The sequence below is a fragment of the Hipposideros armiger genome, unplaced genomic scaffold, assembly GCF_001890085.2.
Source record: "Hipposideros armiger isolate ML-2016 unplaced genomic scaffold, ASM189008v1 scaffold_553, whole genome shotgun sequence".
Lineage (NCBI taxonomy): Eukaryota > Metazoa > Chordata > Mammalia > Chiroptera > Hipposideridae > Hipposideros > Hipposideros armiger.
The window spans coordinates 657,996-682,964 of record NW_017731903.1 but is presented as its reverse complement, the minus strand read 5'-3'; the positions used below and the strand labels follow the sequence as shown (position 1 = coordinate 682,964).

The window sequence follows — 24,969 nt, the reverse complement described above, 5'->3', positions numbered from 1 at the left end:
AAGGTTGCTTGTTTGACTCCCGCTTGGGATGGTGGGCTATGCGCCCAATGGCAACTAAGGTAGAACATGGCACCTTGAACTGAGCTGCAGCGAGTGGCCCACGGGCAGCCAGATGGCAACTGGACTTGGAGCTGAGCTAGCTGTGCCCTCCATAACTAAGACTGAAGGACAACAACTTGGCTGTTCTCCTTCCCTAATTCCCCAACACTGTTCCCCTTCCCCAGTTCCCCAATAAAATCTTAAAAAAAAATAAAATAAAATAAAACACTCAGGGTAGTATCTCAGGTATATACATAATACATATGTTTTAAAATATATTTAGAAGAGCCCAATGTGAGATCAGTGGGTGGTTTTTTTCCTACTAGCCTGTGAACCCCGTGAAGACACCAAACAAACAATGGCCCAGGAAGCCGACCTGGGCGACTAGCCCTATGCCACGTGGACGACCATGGTTCCGGGCTCGGGTTCTTAACCTGACTAGCGGGGCGGGACTTCCGGCGGGAGGCGGAAGCGGAGCTGGAGGCCCGGGCGGGCTGGTGTGGCTGATTGATCAGCGGCAGCCCAGGCACTGCGCTAGAGCCGGGGAGGCGAGACAGGACCCGGCCTCCCTTGCCGCCTCCCGGAGCTCCTGCGACGCCGACCTCCGTGCCGGGATGGCTCGGGGCGAGAGGCGGCGCCGGGGAGCGCCGGCAGATGGAGTGCGGACGTCTGTGGGGGCGGCTCGGGGCGGCCCCGCGCGTCGGAACAGCCCGGTCGGCGTGGCCCGTGGCACGGTCCGGGGAGCAGTTCTGGCCATCGTGGTCCTGCTTCTGACCCTGAGCCTGTCGGGAAGCTGGCTGCTGGCCTGGTACCGTGCGCGGCGGGCGGTCACGCTGCACTCCGCGCCCCCGGCGTTGCCTTCAGACTCTTCCAGCCCCACCGTGGCTCCGGACCTCTTCTGGGGCACCTACCGCCCTCACGTCTATTTCGGCATGAAAACCCGAAGCCCACAGCCCCTCCTCACCGGTAACAGGGCCCCGGCGGGCAGGCAGGCACACTCTTAATCTAGGCGTCCCAGCTTCACGCCAGAGCAAGAATGGGGAGGAGTGGATCAGGAGAATTATGAAGAGGGAAGACCCTGAAATTCTCGGAGACTCAGAGGGACAGGACCCCTGCTCTTTGACTTACGTGGCCATTCTACCCCCAGGACTGATGTGGGCGCAACAAGGCGCCACCCCAGGGATCCCTAAGCTCAGGCACACGTGTGAGCAGGGGGACGGCGTGGGTCCCTATGGCTGGGAGTTCCACGACGGTCTTTCCTTCGGGCGGCAACACATCCAGGATGGGGCCTTAAGGCTCACCACTGAATTCGTCAAGAGACCTGGGGGTCAGCACGGAGGGGACTGGAGCTGGAGAGTGACTGTAGAGCCTCAGGTCAGGGCCTCCAAACACCCTTCCCCCAGCCCAGACTCCCTCCACCCTTCCTTTGCTGCTAGCAAATGCAGTGTGAAGGTGGGGGAGGGGTACCGGCAGGGACTTGGAGTCGGCTCCCTAGATTGAATCTGGCTACCTGCCTTAAACACTTGCGGGTAAAACCATTTCTATACTATCTCTAAGTCTTGGTTTCCTTTTCTGTAAAATGGAGATAAAACTAGCAGCTAACTCAGCAGGATTGTAAAAATTAAGGGAAATAATATGTAGCATTCTTAGCATAATATGGGGCACAGTACTCTTTATTTCCCAGAGAACCCTGTGCGAGGCTCTTTATGTCATGCCACTGGGCGTTTACTCTCAGTGACCCTCAACACTGCCAGATGTATGTTTCTCATGGTGCTCCTACCTGGTGCCCTTTTCCCTTGCTAAGTCTGATTCTCAAGAATGCCAATCTAATGCTGTTTTTCTGTCCTCTTTGGTTATCCAGGCCTCAGGTACCTCTGCCCTCCCTTTGGTGTCTCTGTTCTTCTATGTGGTGACAGATGGCAAGGAAGTCCTAGTGCCAGAGGTTGGGGCTAAGGGGCAGTTGAAGTTCATCAGTGGGCACACTAGTGAACTTGGTGACTTCCGTTTTACACTTCTGCCACCAACCAATCCAGGGGATACTGTACCCAAGTATGGCAGGTAACTGGGGGAAGAGTGTGGGGTGGTTGGTAGGTGTGTGGCATGGAGGCTGACTTAGCCTTATTTCTGTCTCCCCCACTCTACCCTTTCCACCAGTTATTTCCCTTCTTACGAGGCTCCATGTCCCCTGCATTGCCAAGACCCTCCCATCCTGACTGCTGACGACCTCATATATCTCTTTGTAATCCCCTCTACTTCCTTAATAATACTTCCCATTTATCTTTTTTCTTTCAAGCTACAATGTCTTCTGGTCCTCCAACCCAGGACTTCCCTTGCTGACAGAGATGGTGAAGAGTCGCCTAAATAGCTGGTTTCAGCATCGGTCCCCAGGGGCCTCCCCTGAACGCTACCTTGGCTTGCCAGGATCTCTGAAGTGGGAGGACAGAGGCCCAAGTGGGCAAGGACAGGGACAAGGGCAATTCTTGATACAACAGGTGACACTGAAAGTCCCCTTTTCCATGGAGCTGGTGTTTGAATCAGGCAGTGCCCGGGCAGGAAGAAACCAAGCTCTGGGGCAGTTGGCAGGCAGCCTTCTGACCCAGGCCCTGGAGACCCATACTGAAGCCTTTAGAGAGCGCTTTGAGAAGACCTTCCGGCTGCAAGAGAAGGGCCTGAGCCCTGGGGAGCAGGCTTTGGGTCGGGCTGCCCTCAGCGGCCTCCTTGGTGGGATTGGCTACTTCTATGGACAGGGTCTGGTGTTGCCAGACATGAAGGTTGAGGGGTCTGAGCAGAAGGTGGCCCCAGCCCTTTTTCCACCTGTCCCTCTTTTCACAGCTGTGCCCTCCCGGTCATTCTTCCCACGAGGCTTCCTTTGGGACGAAGGCTTCCACCAGCTGGTGGTCCAGCGGTGGGATCCCCGCCTCACCCGAGAAGCCCTAGGCCACTGGCTAGGGCTGCTTAATGCTGATGGCTGGATTGGGCGGGAACAGGTGCTTGGGGATGAGGCTCGAGCACGGGTACCCCCAGAATTCCTGGTGCAACGGGCAGCCCACGCCAACCCCCCCACCCTACTTTTGTCTGTTGCCCACATGCTAGAAGGTGGTGATCCTGCCGACTTAGCCTTCCTCCGCAGGGCCTTTCCCCGTCTGTACGCCTGGTTCTCCTGGCTCCATCAGAGCCAGGCAGGGCCAGTACCGCTATCTTACCGCTGGCGGGGCAGGGACCCAGCCTTGCCAACCCTATTGAACCCCAAGACGCTGCCTTCTGGACTAGACGACTATCCCCGGGCTTCACACCCTTCAGCCACTGAGAGGCACCTGGACCTGTGGTGCTGGGTAGCACTGGGTGCTCGTGTGCTGGTGCGGCTAGCAGAGCAGCTGGGAGAGGCTGAGGCAGCTGCGGAGCTGGGCCCACTGGCTGCCTCACTTGGGGCAGAGAAGATCCTGGATGAGCTACACTGGGCTCCAGAGCTAGGAGTCTTTGCAGACTTTGGGAACCACACAAAAGCTGTGCAGCTAAAGCCTCGGCCCCCTCAGGGCCTGGTGCGGGTGGTGGGCCGGCCCCACCCTCGCTTGCAATACGTGGATGCCTTGGGCTACATCAGTCTTTTTCCCTTGTTGCTGCAGCTGCTGGACCCCCACTCCTCCCGCCTTGGGCCCCTACTGGATGTTCTAGCTGACAGTCGCCATCTCTGGAGCCCCTTTGGTTTGCGCTCCCTTGCAGCCTCCAGCTCCTTTTATGGCCAGCGCAATTCAGAGCATGATCCTCCCTACTGGCGGGGTGCTGTGTGGCTCAATGTCAACTACCTGGCTTTGGGGGCTCTCCACCACTATGGGCATCTGGAGGGTCCCCATCAGGCCCGGGCTGCCAAGCTCCACAGTGAGCTACGTGCCAATGTGGTGGGCAATGTGTGGCAACAGTACCAGGCCACAGGTTTCCTATGGGAGCAATACAGTGACCAGGACGGGAGGGGCATGGGCTGCCGCCCTTTCCAAGGTTGGACCAGCCTTGTCCTACTGGCCATGGCTGAAGACTACTAAAAGGGGAGTGTGGGAGGGAGTCAGGCCCCTTGTGCCACTCTGGACTAGAGACAAGGTCTCTAGCTTCTGCCCCCATCCCTCAAATACCAGTGCTTCAAACCCTCCTCAGCTCATCTCAGGTGTCTCCTTATGTCATACCACACAGACCTGGGGTGAATGTGAATCCAGAGTCTTATTTTTCTAAATAAATTGGAAAATCATGCCAAACTCTCTTTTGCCAGCTTTGCCTCTCTAAGAGAGATCTTAGCTCAATCCAGACCTTAGGACTGCCTGCTGTCCTTCAGAGATGGTGCAAACAGTGGCCATTACCTGCCCCCTCCAAATCCAGTCAGGTCAAGTGCAATGTAGTGAGTTGAGAACTAGTCCACCCAAGTCCACAAGAGCTGGTTCACATCTCTTTAATGAGATCAGAGTCTCCTGTGTATGTCATGGGGGGTAGGGCTAGCACAGTCCCCCCAAACACTGCCCCTCTCTAAGACTCCAGCCCTTCCAAGCAGAATCCAGGAGGGCAGAGGGAGAGGAAAACTCAAGGAGTTGGGATCAGGGCTCTTTTTGGTGGACGAGTAACCCACCCACCCCTCCCAAAACTTTATGGTATATCCCCTTCACTGGAAGCCAGCCCCACAGGATAAACATAGGGTGTGGGATCTAGGGGCAGCGCACAAGGGGAGAGGTCCCTCAGATCTGGCTGAGTGGCACCAACCCTAGCCTCCTTGACTGGCTCGCCCTCGCTGGAGTCAGGACAAGGGCAGAGCTCGATACCAGAGTCACCCGTTAGGCGGCGATAGCGGCCAGAGGGGGCTGTGGGGGCAGGGCTCACCACTGCCCCAAGCTCACCCTCCTGATGAGGGGAGTCACTCTGGTGGGAGGAAACACCTTCCACATTTGTTCCCTCGCAGTGGGCAGGGCAGCTAGAAGCAGAGGAGCAGCAGGAGCATTCCCTGGAAGCAGTCAAGGCACAGCCTGGGGCTGCAGTGTAAGGAGGCGGCGGTGTGCCCGGGTGGTGAACCACATCCTCATAGGCTGGGGGTTTGAAGGCGCTGAGGAGGCCTGCAGGAAAGAATGGCATGGTTGGTTGAAGGCAACCAGTGGTGAGATGGTGGTCTCTTTCCTATTAGGAAAAAGTGTGCTTTGAAATGTCTGAAAAGGGAATGTGGGGATGATTCAGGGTCCTGGTGTGGGAGGGGCCCCTTGTAGTGAGCCCAGAGCCTCAAGTCACTCACGAAGGTCAAGCAGTGAACCGGTAGGGACAGGGCCAGGGCCATGGCATGCCCCATGGTAGGCCAACAAGTTGATCTCACGCTGCCGCTGCTGTTGCTGCAGCCGGAGTTTAGCTCGTCGGTGGCGGAAGGCGCAACAGCAGCTAAAAAGGATGAGGACAGTCCAGAGAAGCCAGAACCCTGCAGGGGATGAGGAGGGTATTAGATACTTCCATGCAGGGAAGGGTCCTTGGAAGCTGGAATTCTGAGGTACAAGGGAGGGTGGGTAGAAGGACCTGAGACTAGCCCCCTTGGAGACTCACACCAAAGCTCATAGTAGTAGGTGCAGCAGCCAGTCTCCCCACAGCAGTGACCACTCTCACAGAGGTAGGGCTGGTTGTTCACTCCTGGGCACAGCTCTCGAAGCTGGGAGCAAGGAGGCACTTAGAACCAGGTCCTATTCCAGCCCAAGGCACTGTCCACCCCCATCCCCACCCCCTGCATGCACATACACAACCCCACCCTGTGAACCAATTTTAGCTCAGATCTATAGGGAAAGGGAAGACTAATGCTGAGAGAAGTGTTCAAATATCTGAAGGGGTGTCAACATGGAAGATGATTTGTAATAACAAAAATCAGCCTAGAGAACAAGATGAAAGTGTGGACATACAGAGGCAGATTTCAGCTCTGTGTATAGGCTGGCCGCCAAAGTGTTTTCTGTTAATGGAATGTTTTGGCAGAAGCCAGAGGGCAGTCTGAGATATCTCAAAGTCTTAGACAATGGGTAAGGGGTTTAAAGTAATTTCCAAAGCTAAGAGGCGTTCACCGTCCCCCAAGGTTTGCCACTCCCCATTCCCAACGTGGCTTTTCACCCCCGGGTCTCAGACTTCCCAGGGTAGAGGACAGGCAGTGTTGAGACCCAGAGCAGTGCTCCTAACCAGATGGGATTGCTGTGGATGATAAAGGATGGCATCCAGGGCGCGAGTCTGGATTCCAGCTCTCCAAATTGCTCCCTCAGGAGAAGACGCTGCTGGATTCTGTTGTGACAATAGGCACACAGAAAAACATCACAAATAACTGATGCAAGACAGAGGGAGCCTCCCTGGGGCCTCACTATGCCTCTGGTCACTGGAAAGCCACTGCAAGCTCCCACCGCAGCCATGGCATAAGTCTATGAGGCTTCAGGCAAAGTCAACAGCATCTATGTTACAAAGTTTAGAGAAAGAGTGGAATGGGCAAATTTAGGAACTTCACAGTACCTTTAGTCCCGTGAGCTCCTCCCCCACCCCCTACCCCAAAAGGAAGGGACAGGAAGGGGGAAAGGGAATTAAATGGCTGTCGCGATAGGCTTTGGGAGCTGTTGGGATACCTGCTGTTGCGGCACCCGAAGTGCCCCCCAGGCCTCCTCGCTGCTGTTCCCGCTGCTGGCCTGAGCCATGCCTCCACCTACAGCCCCTTGAAGGCCACAACCTCCTCCACTGCCAGCCACCCCGCCCCTGCCATCTCGGCCGCCACCGCCATAGTCCCTGCCCGGCCCATCTTCACTGCCGCCACCATCACTCCACGGTCGGAGCTCCCATCCGGTGAGAGCACTGCCAACTAGGACCCAGGTTGCTCTGTCCTACCAATCAGCATCGCCCTCCGGGAGACGGGCCAATAGGAGCGGATCGGAGGCTTCTCCCGGTGACCAATCCACAGCAGCGCCTCCACCACTCTCCCAGACAACAAGAGCTCTCCCAGACAAAGAATGGGTAAGGTTCGACCCACGGCCCTGACGGACAGCGACAATAGCCAATAAGGACAACAGAACAGGCTTCGCGTTGTCAACCAATGAACGGCCAAGCAGAAGAGCAAAGTTTCCGCTGATTGGCTTGAGCCCTGTTTTCAGGATGACGCCAAAAGCCTGACCACGCTAGTTAATGCCGCTGGAAGAGGCTAGGACCCCCAAATCAGCCTGAGTCTGGGCACAAGTGGCTCGTCTTCCTGCGGCCTGGTGGACGTTTCCCAGGCGTCGATGCAAGCTCCAATGAGGGCAAGATGTGTGTACCAGGAATTGGCCTCCCATGCCCCGTTCCCCCAATTCTGTACAAGTCAAGGCACTGGATGAAATTTAATAAGGTGGGGAAGACACTGAATCTGGGCAGGGGAGAGGAGGAAGTCTGGCTTAGGGGCTTAAGTAGCCAAAAGGGGGGATCCGGGTCCCTCGGGCCCCCCCAGCCGCATCTGCAGGTTGATGCGGTAGCACTGAAGGCTGCAGAGTGCCTGACCCGTGCGGGAGCAGGCATAGCGACGTGGATGCGGGCAGCCAGGGACGGAGCATCGTGGAGGAGGGCCTGATGGGGATAGCCGCTGAGCCACCGGCGCGGGGGTGGGGACGCCAGGTGGGAAGGAAAGTGTTGAACCCTGGGCCCCACTGCTGTAGCGCACCATGGGGGCCGGGGCCGCAGCCCGCCCTCCACGCCGCTCGCCCCGCGCAGCCCCTCGGCCTCCCCTCCCACTGGGGGCCGCAGTCTTGGTGAGGCGCTCAATTGTCTGGTTCTTGTGCTCCTCCGCGCGCCGCGCCGCCTGCAGTCGCCTCTTACGGGCCCGCTCCTCACGCTTCAGCAGCATCTCCTCGGTGAGGACGGGGGCCGGGCACTCTCCAGCCACAGGCAGCGGCAACATCGGGGAAGGCTGACTCTGTGCCTTTTGAAGCAGAGCTCGCTGGGGAGAGACAAATGGACGGTGTCAAAAAATGGAGAGGTGAGGTGCACAGGAAAGAGGAAGAGGGAAGAAGGCACGTGGAAAGCAGGGTCTTAAGAGCCTTGAGCACCCTCTCCAGGAGCCCTTAATACTGCCTCCTCCCAGGTCTCCACACTTGCAGCTTTAGATCCTTGACACTCAAGAGGAAAAGTACTAATAATGTTACCTGCCTGCCCTGTGTACCAAAACTCTGCACCACATGGCGGGGCAGGGGTAGGTGGGTGACTGTTGTTTTATATCTTTTTATCTCAATGGATAGCATCAACTGGATTTCTGCTCAGGCCAAAAACTCAAGGTTACCCTTGATTCCTCTTCCCTGCTCCCAATAAATGTGTACTTCTAAAATATATCCATCTGATTTTCTCCAACAACTTCACCTTGGTTCAAGGCACCACCATCTCTCAATGACTATTTCAACAGCTTCCTAGCTGGTTTCCTGGCTTCTATCCCTTATCCCCCCTAAGAAGCCAAAGTAATCTACTGAAATGTAAATCAAATATATCACTTCTCTGCTTACAGTCCTTCTGTCTTAATCACTTATTCTCCTTGACCACTGCTAAGCAGTTGTACTCTCAGGGCCTTTGTGCCTGTTGGTCTCTCTGCCTGAAAAGCCCCTCTGGTAGCAGAAATGTTATCTCTTCAGAGAGGTCATCCCTCCCTATTTAATGTTTCTTTTCCACCACTTTGTTTCATCACCCTATTTTTGTTATAAATCTAACAGCTTTTGAAATTTATTTACATATTTACCTCCCAACATACACACACGAATACCAGCTCCATGAGAACGGAAACCTTGCCTTTTCTGCACTGCTGATTTCCCATTGCCAAGCAAAGTTCTTGGGACATGGAAAGTTCTCTCTATATATTTGGTAACTGAATAAAAAATGAATCAACTTACCTGTCGAGCAGTGAGCAGCCTTTCATTGATCTCCTTCTTGAGATCTCCATTGTCATCCAGCTCCCCCTTCTCCAGGGCATCCAGCCACCTCTGTTCCTCCTCTTCCTCCTGACCCCCTAAGTCCCCTGACAGGTCGCGAAGTGGGGAGGGGGACAAATTACTGTCTTCATCTGGAAAGGAAAGTTGGAGAGATAAAAGTAGAATTGTTCAGATGGGGCACCCTAATTTGGCTAAGTTAATACTGAGACACTCAAAACTCTCACCTTCCTTAGAACCAACCCTCTCCCCTTAACCAGGTATAATGAGAAACCCAGTTTCCCCACCTCCAGATCCTTCTCACCCAGCCAGGCACGGTACTGCTCAAGGGGGACTCCTTCCATAGGTTCCTCTTCATTGTCCACAACCATAAGGGGAGAGGGTGAGCGAGGCCCCTCAGGGATCACAGTGAAGGTAGGAACACTGCAGAGAAGCAACACCACTCTGTAAGCTGAGCAAGTGCCCTCCTGTTCAGTAGCGACATCCAGCCTTCCCCACATCCTTTAGGGTTCTTGCTGCCTTAACCTGGGCCCTGTAGTCACAGTGTCCATTCTGTCGTCTGGAAAGCCCAGCCAACTTCCCCTTCTATCTTGCCTGTTCCTAAAGTTCCCCAAGTATAAAACCTTGCCTCTCTTAGCCTCACCTCTTGGTGCCCAGGACCTGCCCACCCAGCTTAATTTTGAGTTTGAGCTGGGGCTTGGCAGGGGATGGCTGCGTGGGTCCAGCCTCCTCTTCCTGGTGGTGTTTCTTCTTGTGTTTCTTCTTGTGCTTCTTGTGCTTTTTCTTGTGCACTCCGTGGCCGTGGACTCCTGCCAGACTCAACTCCAGCGCTTCCCCTGCGGAAGGAGAGTCTGTCAACGGTTTACAGCAGAAGAGGGGTAGTGAGAGCGCTGAAGAACCCAATACCCCTAAGAGGTCCCACTCTTCCCGCGGCGCTCGCTGTTACCAAAACAACAGCTCCACCTATCTCCTCCCACCTGTGGCGAAGAACCCTGGAAGCTCGGAGGAGCAAAAAAGGGACTCCTTTTTTCTTTTTCTTTTTTCTTTTTGCGAAGGTTTAAGATGCTTTATCGACCGGCGCTTACCTGGCTCAGGGGCCTCCATAGCCCCAGAAGTGCTCCCGCGTCGCCACAGCTTACTCATGGGGTCCTGCTAGGAAAGGAGGCTGGAAATGGTCCGGACACAGCCAGACATGCCTTTTCCGCCCCGCGGAAGAGCTAACTCCAGCAAAATAAAAAGCTACTTCCGGCTCGTAGCAACCATGCTTGTGCGGGGCACCCTTTGCGGCTAAAAAAAAAAAAAAAAAAAATCCTCCCTGAGAAACAACGACACTCCCAACAAAAGTTCCGGGCCTTCTGAGAATGAGAGCAGTCAAAGGGCTTTCCCCTCGTTCCGTTTTTCTACACTTAGCGCGGGTGATTCAATTATTATTATATTCAAGCGTGGTGAGCATATACTCCGGACCAAATTCGGGGCTAGATTAGGAGGATACAAAGATGAATATGAGCACTTTACTCTGCCTTTGAAGAGCTCACAGTTTGGTTGAGGAGTACGTAAGAAACTGTATTGCCGGCAAAATGGCAGAAATGCTTAACAACACAAGTGCCCTAGGAGCAGGGCAAATGGTGTTTAAGCCTAAATTCTCTTAAGTAGAGAAATAGATAAATGAGTTATGGGTACAGTATGGAACACCATGTTGCTAACAAAAGAGTGATAAATACTTGATAAGATTGACGTGGTATTTAGACCTGAGTGGATAGTAGCATTGGAAACAATCTTGGTGTCCCTCTAATGAAACACCAAAATAATATGGTATATGGATTTGATATATCCATACAATGGGAAGCTATACTGCTATTAAAAGAGTGAGGCCCCAGAAGGCTACTCAAGAAACTGGTGACAGGGCTGGCCGAGTGGCTCAGTTGGTTAAGAGTTGGCTTAAGAGCGTGAGCTCTGAGCAACAGGGCCGTTGGTTCGATTTCCACATGGGCCAGTGACGCGGTGCCCAAGCTGAGCTGTTGCTGAACTGCCAACAGGTGGCAGGATGGCTCAGCTGGTGTAACAACAAGATTGCCTGTTCGATGGTGGGCTACGCTCACCCACAACTAAGACTGAACTCAGCACCTTGAGCTGGGCTGCCACCCGGTGGCTCAGTGGATAGAGCATGCACTCTTAACAACAAGGCTGCTGGTTCGACTCTTGCATCGGATGGTGGCTACGCCCACCTGCAACTAAGATTGAACACAACGATCTTAGAGGCCACAAGCTGCCGCTGGGAAGCCAGATGGCGACTGGCGCCCTCCACAACAAAGACTGAAGAACAACAACTTGGCTGGTCCCCTTCCCCAATTCCCCAACACTGTTTCCCTCCCCCAATTCCCCAATAAAATCTTTAAAAAAAAAAAAAAGAAAAGAATGAAACTGGTGACAGCAATTCTGATGGGTTGCTGGGGTACAAGGATGAAGGGAGACTTGTTTTTCATAAAATACCCTTTTGTGCCTATTGAACTTTGTATAAAACCTGTATTTTTTTTTTTACCTAATTCAAAAAAGAAAAAAACAAAACAAAAAACAGAACAAGAACAAGGTAGATCTGTATATGCTGATATGTGAAATGAGAAAAGCAAGTTTCAAGATGATGTGATTCCATTTTTAAAAGCATGATATGCTAAAAAAAAAAGCATGATATGCTACTATGTACATAGAAAAAAAATTGAGGAATGTATACTTACCATTAATGGTGGTTATCTTTAGAAGTTGGGGTTGGGGAATTTTCACTGTCTGGAGCTGTAATGAATTTTCTTACATCCAGTATATATCACATTTATAATTACCAAAAAAAGCACTATCTATATTCATATATTTAAATATGTATGAAGTATGTACCTGAACAAGATAGTAACAGTGAAAAAAGAAAGAACTGATTCAAGAGATATTTCACTGAAAAAATTAAAAGGAATCAATGAGCAATTTTATATGGGAATTCAGTCAGGAAGAAATCAATGTAGTATAGTGATTCAGATTAAGAGAAGGGACTTTGGAGTCACACAAGCCTATTATCAAATTCCAGTTCTACCATGTAGATTAAAAAGGGACCACATACTATACCTGACAAGCTCAGGGGAGGCCTGCATGGAGGGTCTTACAAATTCAGAGACCAAAAGTAACCATGTAGGATGGTCTGAACAGAAAAATTCCTAACTAAAAGCAAGTCATAGCGGGTAGTCATGTCCTAGGCCTGTAGCTTCCTTGACAAAGTCTATTTTTACCTTAAGTGAGCCTGTCTATTGTCTTTTTTGCATCTAAGATAACATAACTTTGAAATGTCATAATACTTCGCTTTCCCAGACCCCTCAGAGCACAACCCACTGCATCAGAGCAGGAGACCACAGAACCCCTCATTGTTATCTTGTTCCCCACATACCATCTCTAAGTGTTGTAAAATGCTATTAACTATACTGTACCCACTACGGTAAAAGAAGTACGTGTCTCTCCATTTTACTTTCTATCCAGTCTCAGAGATGTCCCCGCTTTGCTGTCTTCCACCCCACTAATCTACCACCAATAGATTTCATGTAACCCTCCTTACGTCTCCTCCTTTAAGTCTTCTAATGTTTTAAATAAGCTGCAAAGCTACCATTCTCCAGAGCATTTTCTCAATCCGTTGAGATTTTGCTTCCTGACCATTGTCGTCAGTTTGGCTCAAATAAACTCATAAAAATTCTCTACAGGTTTAGACATTTCTTACTGTCGACAACCATTTATTAGCTATGTAACCTTGAGCTCAAAGTTATTTAAGCTCTCTGAACCTCAAGTTTCAGCTTTGTGAGATGGAATAAAGTAGGATCTACTTCATAGGGCTCTTTCGAGGATTAAAGCAAATCAAGAATGCAGTATCTAGGGTAGTATCTGGCACATAGTACATGTTCAATAAGCAAGCAACAGCAACAATGATAAAGGACCTCTACATTTCTAGCCCAAGTATTTAGAGGAAACAAGGTGTTTTAAATAAAGAGAACATAGATAAAGAAGCAAGTAAGAAGAGAATCATTTAGTGTTGCTTAAGGTGAATGTGAAGTGCCTATGGGAATGCCCATATGAAGATGAAATAATGAGAGGAGAAACCAATGCAGAAGGTGTGAGTGAGGGTGTCATCAACATAATAATGGAGGTCCCTAAAGGGACAAGAACAGGTGAAACATTCCAGAATGAGCAAGTAGATGAAGAGGAAAAGACCAGGAACAGTTCTGAGTGGGCACCTGTCCTGGGCAGGCAGGCAGAAGGGCCAGGCTAGGTTGAGAAAAGGTCGAGAGGCAAGAAAGGCATGCAAGGGCAGAGAGTATCAGCAGACGAACACTATGATCAGCAATGTACAGTCCTGCAAAGGGCGGGCTGAGCTCCAAGAAGAGGATGCATTCTAGCAGGGTGTGGAGGCAATAGTCCTCTATCACCAGGAGTTCAAGAGAGGGATCACCTGCTGTTGGTATTAGAGTTTATAACTTGCTTTCATATCCCTTCTCTCCCTTGATCCCCATGGCAGTTCCATAAGGGAGATGTTGTTGTTCTCTCATGAGGAAACTGAGGCTCAGAGAAGTTAAATGATTTAGTCAAAATCACATAGTCAGGGAGTGGCAGAGCCAGCCTCAAACAGAGGCTTCCTCACACTGGGCCCAGTGGTGTTTCCTCAACATCCTGATACCCAGCAGGGAGGAAGTGGCAACAACAACTGTTTTGTTTTTAGTTTTGCTTTGTTTAGAGTGGGAAAGGTTTGAACATTTTTGTAAGCTGAAAGGAAGAACTTTGTCCTTCTGGAAGAATTCTTGGCCTTATTTTTTAAATATAACTTATTTTGAAATAATTTCAAACTTAAGAAAAGTTGCAAGAAGAGTACAAAGAACTTCCTTATCTCCTTAAATAGATTCAATTGTTAACATTTACCATTTTGTTCCCCACCATATTATTATTATTCCTTTTCTAATTAATCTGAAATCTAGTTGCAAACATACCATTTCACCTCTAACTATCTCATTGTGTATTTCCTCAAAACAACTACACTGTTCTATAACCTTTGTTTAACTCTCCCAATCAGGAAATTAACATTGATACAACACTACTGTCCAATCCACGGACCCCATTCAAATTTCACCAAATGCCCTATGTCGCTTTTTCATTTCTAGCCCAGGATCCAAATCCAGGATCATGAATTCCATTTGCTATCATGTCTCTTTGATCTGCTTTAATCTGGAATATTTCCTTGCACCTTCCCTATCTTATGTGACCTCGACAGTTTTAGAGAGCATGGGCCTGTAATTCTGTAATTTGTCCCTCATCCTGGATCTGTCTGGTGTTTCCTCATGTCTAGACTCATAAATTCTTGGTAGGAGTGTTCTTCTCAAAAAGATTACGGTGCGTTCTTCTCAGTGTATCACATCAGGAGGCACGTGATGTCAGCCTATCCCACCATTGATGATGCTAAGCTTGATCACCTGGTCAAGGTGGTGTCTGCCAGTTTTCTTCACTGTAAAGTCACCATTTTCACTTTTGTAATTAATGAGTATTTTCTGGGAAAATACTCTGAAACTAATATCTTATTCCCTGTCAAACCTCCACCCACCAGGCTTATTATCCATTGATGAATATTGTATAAATCAACTCTACTGTAATAATTGCCAAATGGTATAATAATATTTCTACTTCCATTCCATCTACATGTATTGGTTGGCATTCTACTGTGAAGAAGAGCTTTCTCTTCTTATATTCATTTACATATATATATATATATTTTTTTTTTTTAAAGATTTTTATTGGGGAATTGGGGGATGGGAACAGCGCTGGAGAATTGGGGAAGGGGAACAGATAAGTTGCTGTCCTTTTGTTCTTCAGTCTAGTTTGAAGGACGTTGCTCCACTGGCCCAAGTTGGCACCATCATTGCACTCTTCTCGGGCAAAGCAGATCAGTCGCCGACTTCTGGACGGCCGCTCATAGCAGCTGCTGGCCGTTCACGCTGGCTGCTGGCTACACACGGTAGCCCATGGCAACTCACCTGCTGTACTCACGGCAGCTCAGCTCCAGGTCGAGCTGTTGTTCAGCATCTTAGTTGTAGAGGGCAGTGTCACTGGCCCTCATATGTGGGATCCGAACCGGGGCCCTCTGGCAACCCAAGCCAGCTCTTAACCAACGGGTCACTCTACCGGCCCTACATATATATTTATTTATCATGGATTCCTGTTTCAGTCAGTGTTTGTAATCCATTACTATCATTGTTTATTTTGTTGTTCAAATTTGTCCCAGATTTTTTGAGTGGGCAATTCTTTAAGATGGTTTCCATGCCATTTTGACATGTATCCATTATCCTTTGAGGGTAATGATTGGGGGTCATTACACTACAAAATGATTGGGGGTCATCTTGTACTTTCCCTAGGTCAGGGCTGGGAACCAAAGGTAGCCAGACAGTAGGAATACACAGCTGAGGTTACCCCAAGGTCACACCAAAGTCACACCACAGGAACCTGCTGGTGAGAATTGCCCTGTTGGCACAGCCGCCCACTCCTCATGGTTTGCAGGTGCAGTGATTATGACTGAGCTCTCTCTGAGTCTTGTTTACACTAATTTGAGATTTAAAGTCAAGTTGGGAGCATTCCAGTTGTTTGGATTAGGCCAAGTGGCTACTCCTTGACTGCGAAGAAGTGGGAGGGAGGATAAATGTCCTTCCACAGCTGCCAGAAAGAGAGTAGAGCCTCAACTTGCTAATATTGTCCACAGTAGGGGACTGTGCCGAAATAGAAAGATGATTTGAATACTGGGTGACCAACAGCCCCTTTCCCCAATATCTACTTCATAGTTGGGGAGACAGAGATACAGACATAAGCAAAGGAGAAAGTTGGAAAGATTATGCACCAAACCAGTGGCAGGCTGGTAAATGTTTAACAAAAGCTCCCCAGGATGAAAACATCCCTGATTTATAGTGTTCACCTATTTCTATTGTGTAAATACTCTCACCCTGGCCAATTTCAAATGTGACATCATTGAAGACAGAATTGGGAAGAGAGGTGCAGTAGGTCACCATTACATAGCATTTCTACTGTACAGATACTATAGATATAAACCACCTCAAGAGATAAGAGGAAAATACAGTAAAATAAATAGGACGTACTGAGTTTTGAGTATCTGTCACCTTTGCTTTAATAAAATGTATTTAGTTGTGAGTTTTTGTAATTTAATTTTTAATTAAAGCTGTGTTTAACCACTGGAATGGACGATTCCAGAAAATTCAGCAGTTGTCTCTCATGAGCCAGTGTGAGGCACCAAATTGTCTCAGCATTTTTCCTCTGATGGTGGGGAAGGCATGCTTTTATTCACTTATTTTTTACTTCATGTTAGTTTTAAGTGGTAGAATTAGGAGTGTTTCAAAAAATTATATGTGTATAAAAATGAATCCACAGAAAGTTTGGCTCTTGTTTCTCCACACTCAGTGGAGAACAGTGTCAGCGGGCTTCCCTGACCCCTCCTCCAACCGATTTATGCAAAAAGCTGCTAGGTTATGATCTCTAAAATGTAACTCTAGTTGTGTCACTCCTTTCCCAAAATATTCAATCACACTGAATACAAATTCTCAGGCAGGATTTGAGCTCTACTTCCTTTCCAAACATCTTCCAACCCTCCACCTCTTGTCAGGGGTTTTCGAACCCCACATAGTCCCCGTTCCACTGAGAGGGGTGGCAGTGGGCCAGCTGAGGGCCTGTGGAGAGGACAAGGCATGAGCCCACAGCCCCTGTTTCCATTACAGCAGCTCTGACTCCATTTCACATATTCCAGGTAAAAGTTCCCTTGGGGAACAAAAGGCATTGTGTTGCTAAAAAACAAATGTTTGAAATGCACTATTTTAATCCAACATCCTGGTTCATCCCGGTCAAGTACTCTGAAATCTGCATACTTTGTTTAGGCATCTCCTTTGTTGATTTACATCAACTGATGGTTTATGGAGTACTTCCTATGTGCCAGGCACTGCACATAAAGCAATGGACAAGATAGTCTGTCCTTCCCTGGGGAGCCTACAGTTTGGAGGAGTGACAATAGATATTAGAAGAAATTAAAAAATAATGGCTTTCCCTTTCTTTCCTCTCACCTATCATTTGAGGTTTATCTCAGAGGCCACGGGTTTTATAAAATCTTTTGATCTGCCTTTCTCACTGACCAGAAGAATGCCCCTTTGTGGGGGTCCAGGTGATAGGGCCGCTCAGGGCCAGGAAATGTTTACAGGCTTTGGAGATGGGCAGCCCTGACTCCCCCAGGCCCAGGTGGGACTGCAAGAAAACAGCTTGTTTATGTGAGTTGCTTTTAGTGTGCATGTGTGTGCCGGCACCATGACATTATTGTTATTGTGTTATAAAAGCCCCAGTTCTGCTTAATGGGGTTGGGTTCTGGCTGCTGCTGCTGGGTTCTGAGTTCTGCCTTTGCTGCTGCTGCTCTGCCTTTGCTGAATAAAGTGTTGCTGCATTCATGTCAAAGACTCTGCAAGGCTTTTTTATGTCTGGGCATCTCACCACTGAAACCATCCCTGCTTGAAACATTCTTCCCGACACCCTTCCATGTAGATTTTTGTAAGTCGAGGATGTTTGTTGTTTTTCCTGTCCAACATCCATCCTCTTACCTGGTGGTTGTACCTGGAACAGTCTTTGGGAACCATCTCTCCCCACCCGTCCCAGATCACTGGGGTCCAACTGGTCTCCAGGAGTGGGCAAGTGACCGAGGCTTGGCTGATGAGCACAGGGAATCCTCCTTAGTCCAGTGATTGGTTCAAGTCTGGCCACCCCTCTGGCTACAAAGATTGATTTGGGAGGGATAAACTATCTCAAATGGCCCACAGTGAATCCCAAATGTGTAGGAACTTCAGGAAACAGCTCTCTTTACCACTGAATTTAAGCCCGAAAAGATATAGACCCAGAATTTTTGGCAACAATCTTGTGCTGTGGGGAGTGAAGCCAACATGGAGAAAAGAAGAGCCAGGTGATGGGAAGAGACAGGACCCTGGCAACGCTAAATGCCTGGGTCAAGCCACATCCAAAGCCATCAGGTGACCCTTTGTCATTTTAGTTCCTTAAGCCAATAAATGTCCCTTTTTGCTAAAGTAATTTTAAGTCAGGTTCTCTAAAAGAATATTGAGTAATTTGCCATATCAGAGCAATGCTAATCTGAGCTGTCTAAAGCCAAAGGCTGGTCATTTTTTTTTTTGGCTCCAGCCCATCTGCTATGAAGGAGCCCTTCTCTCTCTCTCTCTCTCTCTCTCTCTCTCTCTCTCTATTTCTCTCCAGTAAGTTCTAAAGTCCCCAGGAGACTCTTCGTGTGTGGTCAGCAAGCCAATTATGTCTTTTCTTTCTCCCTAACTAGGCTCTCTGGGGGTGAGGAGGGGCCCCCATTTTTTTCTGCAGAAGCAGAGAGTGGTAACCCTGTTTCAGCCACCCAGCAAAACAGCTGGGAGATAGCCACTATTGACGCCACCATATCCTCATCCTCTTAAGGCACTTGAGATCTGGGTCCAGGAAGATGAGGTCGCTGGTGCCCCATCCAAGGGCACACGAGTGCTTGCTGCACTTGCCCCTTTTTCTTCATAGTTCCACTTATGGGCCGCTTGTCTTGTGTCAGGCACTATGCTGGGCATTTTATGCTCATTCTCATATGTAACCCTCATAGCAACACGAGGAGTGGAGATAATTACCGTATCCCCATTGAACAGATGAAAAAACAGAAACTCAGAAAGTTCAATGACTCAGCCAGGGCTCCACAGTTAGTAAGTGACAGAACAAGTTTCCAAGACGTGCTTAAGCATTGCCCCACGAATTTTGGTCACTAGAGATGGACAGATAGCAGGAAGCGCAAGCCTAACCGGGGAGGGGGACGAAGAAGGAACATTTGGGACTGTAAGAAGTTGGAATAGTCTCTTCAGAAGCTGCTTAGGCGTGAGACTGGGCACCATCCCGGGGCCAGGCTAGAGCTGAAGTGTGCCAGGCGGCGACCCATGTGGCCAAGGGATTTTCCGCGCTCAGGGAATCTGGCGTGCCAGGTGGGGGCGGTTGGTGGGGCGGGGCTTCTCTGGCCCCGCCCCGTGCCCAGGTAAGGCGCCCGGGGCCGGAAGGGATAGTGCGCTCCCGCAGTGCTTGCGAGGTGTTGGGTGCCTTGGCTGTCGGACTAAGACTGCTTGGCGTCCCAGGACTGGTCCTGCAGGCCGGGCTTTTGGCGGGGGTGGACGAGGAGTGCGCCGTGCCCTGCCCAGCCCGGCCCAGGTGTCGTCTCCGGGGGCGGAGTTTGGGAACTCCGCAGCGTGAGCTTCCCAGCCCGGCAGGCGGGCGGGCGGGTGTCGCGGGACTGAAGCCGAGGAGACAAGGCAGAGCCGGGCGCAGGGGGAGTGCACAGGGTGGGCAAACGCGCCCAGCCGCCAGCATGTTCACTCGAAACCACCGGAGCCGGGTCACCGTGGCTAGGGGCTCCGCCCTGGAGATGGAGTTCAAACGCGGCCGCTTCCGACTCAGCCTGTTCAGCGACCAGCCGGAGGTGAGAGCCCCGCATTACGCTTTCCCTTCCCCTCCCGGACTCCTGCGGCCCCGGCCGCCTCTCCCCCGCCCTCGCGCATGCCGGGGGGCGGAGACGCCGCTGGCTGTGTCCAAACCCGTGGTTGTTGACTTACAAAGTCGGGCGCGGACAGTCTGCACGTTAATCGGATTTGTGTAACCCCAGACACTCCCTAGTCCAGTTGGGATGATTTGCCTCTGCCCGGACAAACTCCGGTTGGACTCAATTTAAGGGGGGCCATGAGCTCAATTCCCCAAATGTGCCAGGCCCCTCCTGGGCATCCCCGCGCAAAGGACGGTAGGCAGCTAGGCGGGACCCAACAGCTTGGACTCTTGGCTTGGGCGCCCGCTCCTTTCCTGGGCCGCCAGCCTCATCTTGCAACCTGTCTCAACTGTCTGGGACAGCCTCCACCAACAGTCTCGACTTCCAGGCCAGGTCTGCCCACTTCGCTGACGTCCTCCCCAACCGCTCCTCTGTGCCTCTCCCTGAAAGGCTGGGATGGTGTGAGTGTGTGTGTGTGTGTGTGTGTGTGTGTGTGTGTGTGTGGTGTCCCTTTTAATGATTAGGTGTTATTTGCCACACTCACTCCTTTCCTGGGGATTGAGGGGAGTCCAGCCTCTAGTCTGACAATCTCCCCCCCCCCCCCCCCCCCGGGCCCAGCGCTTTTCATGGTGCCCAGGTCTGAGCCCTACCTGTGACTCCCTAACGAGGCTTCAGAGGGCCTGAGCTAGGGCTGAGAGAGTAAGTGACGACAGCTAAGAGGCTGTCTCCAAGGTCAGCTCTCCTTCCCTGCTGGGCCTGGAAGGGTTAAATGAGGGGGCCTTTCTCCCGCCCCACTCGCTCTCCAGCGGGGATTCCAGGCCTGGCTTTTGCCCTTTCCCCCCCAGCCTGCCCAGAACAAAGGCCCTTTCACACCCGTGTCCCGGTGTCCCGGGCCTTCTCTGACTCAGAAGCTAGTGGGTTTTGGGGACAGGGCCTTTGTCGGGTCTCCCACAAGCAACCCCACCCCGGGCTAGCGTGGGAGAATGAGGGGCCTGGCCCCGGGACCAGGAGGGAGGGGCCTATGAGCTGGGGCCGCCCGGGGATAAGCCGGGCCTTTGCGGGCCAGTGCGGAGGAGCCGGGGCGGAGCCGCAAGGCCCGGCCGGCCAGGGGAGTGTGACTCCGTGGGCCTGGGGTGGAGGGGTGGGGGCGGGCAGGCAAAACTGCAGCTGGCTGGGAATCGGGGCTGGTTTCCTGTCTGGAAGGGAAGGGGCCCGCAGAGGGGAGCGGGGGCAGCAGCAGACAGGCACACCCCTGCCTTTCTCCCTCCCTCTTTTCCCTTCTGCTGGAAAAGCGAGGTAATTGTAAGCCGGGGTGGGATGGGGTGGCGGGCTGGATGGGGCTCCCAAGTTGGAAGAGGTGGCCCTGGGGGTTGGGCTGCATTTACCCCTTTGTCCCACTCCCAGGGCTCACTCTCCCAAGTCCTCACTTCCATCCCTCTTCTTCCTCAAACTAAGCCAGAACTCCTCTCTGAAAGCTCCAACCTCCTGACAAACTCCAGGATTCTGTAGAACCTGCATGAGGCGTCCCCTCCCTGCCCCCTTCCAGCTGTGCCTGCCCCTCAGGCCCTACTGGCACACAGATTCTCTGTCCACCCGGCCAGGGATGTGGGCGGGGGCTGGGGAGGGGCCAGAGTCGGAATGAAAGGGCCTTTTTCTTCCACAGCTGGGAGAACAGCTGCCACCAAAGCAAGACTGGACACTCTGTGCCCAGAGCCCCTTCTGCAGCTGGCCTCCCCTCCGGGGACCCCACTTATCCTCACCTCGCTTTCCTTTCCTCCCGTGCCTGGCTCCCACCAGGGCCCTGGAACAGTGGTAGGCAAGGAAAGTTTGTTGCAACAGCCAGAGGGGTCTAACAGGAGTGCAGAGGGACAGGGGCAGCCTCTGCCCTCTGCCCAAGAGCTGCCCACCTCTTTCAAGACCAGGGGAGCAGTGGGAGGAGGAATTGTGAGGCAGCGTGGTACCTGCCAGCCCCCTCCGTCTGGAGGGTCTGACAAGGGAAGAGGCACTGGGGGGCACAGAGATGCAGGACAGATTGCACATCCTGGAGGACCTGAATATGCTCTACATTCGGCAGATGGCGCTCAGCCTGGAGGTAATGTCCTGCAGCGCCCCCCACCCCCACCCCAGTGCATCTATGCATGCATCCCATCCCCAGTCTCTGCCCTGCCCATCCCTGCTGGGGCTGAGGGGGAAGGTAGGCCTGCTTAAAGTGGGGAGACGGACAGGTGGTTCTGTATGCCTTGCATGGCCTTCACAGAGAAGGGGAAGGGGACTCTGGGTCAGCATGTAAAGATTTTGCTGGCTCTGGAGATGGCAGGGAGCTGCTTATTCATTTATTCTTAACACATTCATTGAACACTTACTATATGCCAAGCTCCCTTCTAGATCATGGGATACTTCAGTGAACCAGACAGAAAAGATCCATTTGGCTGGGGCACAGACAATAAACATCAAACATATAAGTAAACTTACATAGTGAAATTATGATGAAAACAGGGGATGTAATCAACAAGAGGTAGGAAGGGCAGCATTGGATGTGGAGGTCAGGAAAGGCCTCGGTGATGAGACCGTTGAGCTGAGACCAGAAGAATTTGGAGATATGTGAAGATTGAAGGAAAGGCTTTTCAGACAGGGCACAGAAAGCTCAAAGACTCTTGAGTGGGTATGAGTTCCAGTTCCAGTGTGGCTGGAACATAGTTGGGGTGTAGCTTATGGGCAGGGGACAGATGCAGGGCCTTAAAGGCCATATGAGGCACTTAGATTTTACGCTTAATGTGATGTCGGCCCATGGAAGGGTTTTAAGCAGAAAGACGACTCATCTAATGTTTTAAAAGGCTCAGTGGGGGTGGGAGTGGGAGAGAAGAGGGTTGGCAAGAGAGATAGCAGAAGACCACTGGATGGGAGGTTGTTACAGCATCAGAGGAGTGAACCTGGTGACGTGGATGAAAGTGCTTGTGGTGAAGACGAGCAGTGGGTAGATTTCAAATGATTGTGGTAGATCTGACTGGGCTTGCTGATGGATTCGATGTGAGGGTTGAGGCAAAGAGGACTCCAGGATGATTCCTAGGTATGTGGCTAAAGCAACTGGGTGGTGTGGTCATTGACTGAGATGGGGAAGATGAAGGAAGCTTTGGAAATGCCCATCGGGACCAGGCAGAGGTTTTCTGCTGAGGAGGTCAGAGGCAGGATGGTAGAAAGTCTAGATCAAGAATGGCAATTTATTTCACATGTGTCTCCCCTCTCAGCCCAAACCCCAATTCTCTGATCATAGTAGACATTACTAGTCACTCATGGCACTCTTTACCAGCAAGCCCAGATATGGCCTCAGAATCTTTCTCAGCACAAGCTTGGCATAAATTGTGCGGGTTGTTTTCTTCATAAGGGTGCCAGGCAGAGGCAGGAGTCCTGGCTTGGTTTTTAGGCTGCATCAGGAGGAGGCACCTTTATCTTATCTGTTCGCCTGGAGAGGGTCACCTTTTTCTAATATGCAGAAAGGTGCCCAATGAGCCTGTTGAGACTCTGACACTACCCGTTGTCCTGTTTGGTACATGACATAAAACCTATTTGTCATCCTAGGTCTTCAGCACTGTGCATGTTATTAGTTACATGTGGCTATTTAATTTATAATTTAGTTAGTTAAAATGAAATAAAATAAAAAAATGTAGTTTCTTAGTTGCTCTAGCCGCATTTCAAGTGCTAGATAACTACTGAATATTTCCATCACTGCAGGAGATTTTATTGTTCAGAGCTGGTGTAGGTATTGAAATGTTTAAATTGTGCATCTTCCCCACCCCCACTCCCAAGTAATTTTTCTTCATGGGAGGTCTGCCCAAGTTCTGGGGAAGAGGAAGGACCTTAGATTTCACTTTTGTCACCTGTCCTTCAGCTATGGGCTGAGGAGGCTGTGTTCTTTCTCCACAAAGCTCAGCAGTACCCTTCCCTCCTCCCCAAGAGAGACCCATTGATGTTTCAGGGATTGGCAAGAGAGGTAGTCATGGAAGAGTCAATCCAAGACGACTTCCTAGAGGAGGCAACTTAAGCTGCAAGTAAAGGGGAGGTGGGAGTGAGAGAAAGGTTGTTTTTAAATATGTGCTGGGCCCAGGTAGAGGTTAGACTTTCCCACTTAATCCTCAAACAATGCTGTGAAGGAGGTAGAATACTCCCCCCAGTTTACAAACTGAGGCTACAGAGATTAAATTCTCACAGCTAGTGAAGTTCCTAATCTAGGATTTATACTTAGCCCTGGTAGAGATTCTGAAGGGAACAGAAGGTGAAGCAGAGTAGGAAGTCAGGGACAGAAGAGAGTAGGAGGGACAGGAAAAGATGTCCCTGGAGGGTCTAATGTGCCCCATTACTCATCCTTCTTCAGCCCCTTGGGCCCTGACACTGGATGTCAGTTGGCTGATAGCCAACTCTGGCCTCTTTCTCTGGATAGTCTGGTGAAAATGCTGCCTCCTTGGGGAGAGGGTGTGGGCGTGGGGGGTGGGGAGGGGGTGACAAGAAGATATCCCTGGGGTGAGGAGATGAGTGCAAAGCACAGGGATCCGGAAACTGCACCAGGATTCCTGGGATGCTCTGTACAAAGGGTTGGAGCTGGGATTTCTATGCCATGGGAGAGTGGATTTAGGGTCTGAGGGCAGTGGGCGGGTGGTAGCAGGGGTGTCTGGGCCCCTAGTCAGGCTCATCCGGGCTAGCCCGGGACTTCTGCAGCCTTAATTATTCCAGTTTACACTCTATCCTCTTCCCCCATGCTCCCGGGCAAGGGGTCACCTTGGAGGGTAAGCGCACGGGCCTCCTTGCAGTTCGAGCTCCGAGCCCTGGGCAGAAGCCCTTTACAAAAGATCGACTCAGGCGCTCCCAGTGGTAGCGTTGCACCGCGGTGGTGCCACTGGGAGCCCAGAGCCCGGGAGCCTGGAGTCTAGCCTGGCCAGACTCACAGAGGGACCGCCAGCACCCTGGAGCCCCTCAGCCTTTCTCGCGGCAGTTGGGAGCTGACGTCACCTGCGCCCTGAGCGCTGCGGGCGGGGGCAGAGGTGGCTGCGCTGGCACCCGAGCTGTGCAGCTCCCGGACCAGCGCTCCGCGCGCTGCCTGCGTTGGCGTGGCACGGGCAATGACCAGGGCTAGGGAAGGATCTGTGAGTGCTGGGGCCGGGACGCAGAGGCCAGCCAGGAGGGGGCTTGAGGACGCCTATCTGTCCCCCCTTTGCCTCGCTCTCACTCTTTTGGGGGTGTTTGTAGTAGAAGCTGGATGCAGAATGGGGTGGGGGTTGGCAAGCAGGAAAGCTTAGCAGAGGTGGGACCCTGGTGCAGACAGATAGAAATAGCGGTGCTGGGGGGAACTGTGTAGTCTGGGAGGGCTTCCTTGTGTGTGTGTGTGTGTGTGTGTGTGTGTGTGTGTGTGTGTGTGTG

At 51.4% G+C, this 24,969-nt stretch overlaps 4 protein-coding genes across 18 annotated transcripts in view; 2 read left to right on the top strand and 2 right to left on the bottom strand.

The window, feature by feature from the left end:
• The first annotated feature begins 496 nt into the window (after positions 1 to 496).
• On the top strand, positions 497 to 4,370 carry MOGS (mannosyl-oligosaccharide glucosidase). Of its 2 annotated transcripts, XM_019623604.1 has the most exons (4): positions 497 to 1,005; positions 1,187 to 1,413; positions 1,901 to 2,097; positions 2,333 to 4,287. In XM_019623604.1, exons 1-4 carry the CDS (start codon positions 654 to 656, stop codon positions 4,074 to 4,076), a joined length of 2,520 nt encoding a protein of 839 aa, XP_019479149.1. In that variant the 5' UTR covers positions 497 to 653; the 3' UTR covers positions 4,077 to 4,287. The 2 variants fall into 2 exon arrangements, with proteins under 2 accessions (XP_019479149.1, XP_019479150.1); XM_019623605.1 differs by lacking the exon at positions 1,187 to 1,413 and having other exon boundaries at positions 503 to 1,005; positions 1,901 to 1,907; positions 2,333 to 4,370.
• An 81-nt stretch (positions 4,371 to 4,451) lies between these two features.
• WBP1 (WW domain binding protein 1) lies at positions 4,452 to 7,123 on the bottom strand. Its single transcript, XM_019623607.1, has 5 exons — positions 6,645 to 7,123; positions 6,214 to 6,312; positions 5,599 to 5,701; positions 5,300 to 5,476; positions 4,452 to 5,126 (listed from the first exon to the last, which is right to left on the bottom strand). The coding sequence occupies exons 1-5, from the start codon at positions 6,711 to 6,713 to the stop codon at positions 4,666 to 4,668; spliced, it is 909 nt and encodes a 302-aa protein (XP_019479152.1). The 5' UTR covers positions 6,714 to 7,123; the 3' UTR covers positions 4,452 to 4,665.
• A 243-nt stretch (positions 7,124 to 7,366) lies between these two features.
• INO80B (INO80 complex subunit B) lies at positions 7,367 to 10,181 on the bottom strand. Its single transcript, XM_019623606.1, has 5 exons — positions 10,037 to 10,181; positions 9,595 to 9,787; positions 9,256 to 9,374; positions 8,916 to 9,085; positions 7,367 to 7,978 (listed from the first exon to the last, which is right to left on the bottom strand). The coding sequence occupies exons 1-5, from the start codon at positions 10,092 to 10,094 to the stop codon at positions 7,448 to 7,450; spliced, it is 1,071 nt and encodes a 356-aa protein (XP_019479151.1). The 5' UTR covers positions 10,095 to 10,181; the 3' UTR covers positions 7,367 to 7,447.
• Positions 10,182 to 19,073: 8,892 nt separating this feature from the next.
• The window catches only part of RTKN (rhotekin), a 15,230-nt gene continuing 9,334 nt past the window's right edge, over positions 19,074 to 24,969 (top strand). For 2 of the 14 annotated variants that reach the window (XM_019623559.1, XM_019623557.1), the window contains exon 1: positions 19,074 to 19,500. In XM_019623559.1, coding sequence (XP_019479104.1) covers positions 19,390 to 19,500 — 111 coding nt within the window. In that variant the 5' untranslated portion in view covers positions 19,074 to 19,389. Of the gene's footprint in view, positions 19,501 to 19,634; positions 19,954 to 20,200; positions 20,857 to 20,878; positions 21,653 to 24,458; positions 24,696 to 24,969 lie in introns of those variants that run through there. The other 12 variants (XM_019623550.1, XM_019623548.1, XM_019623552.1 and 9 more) reach the window with 12 other exon arrangements.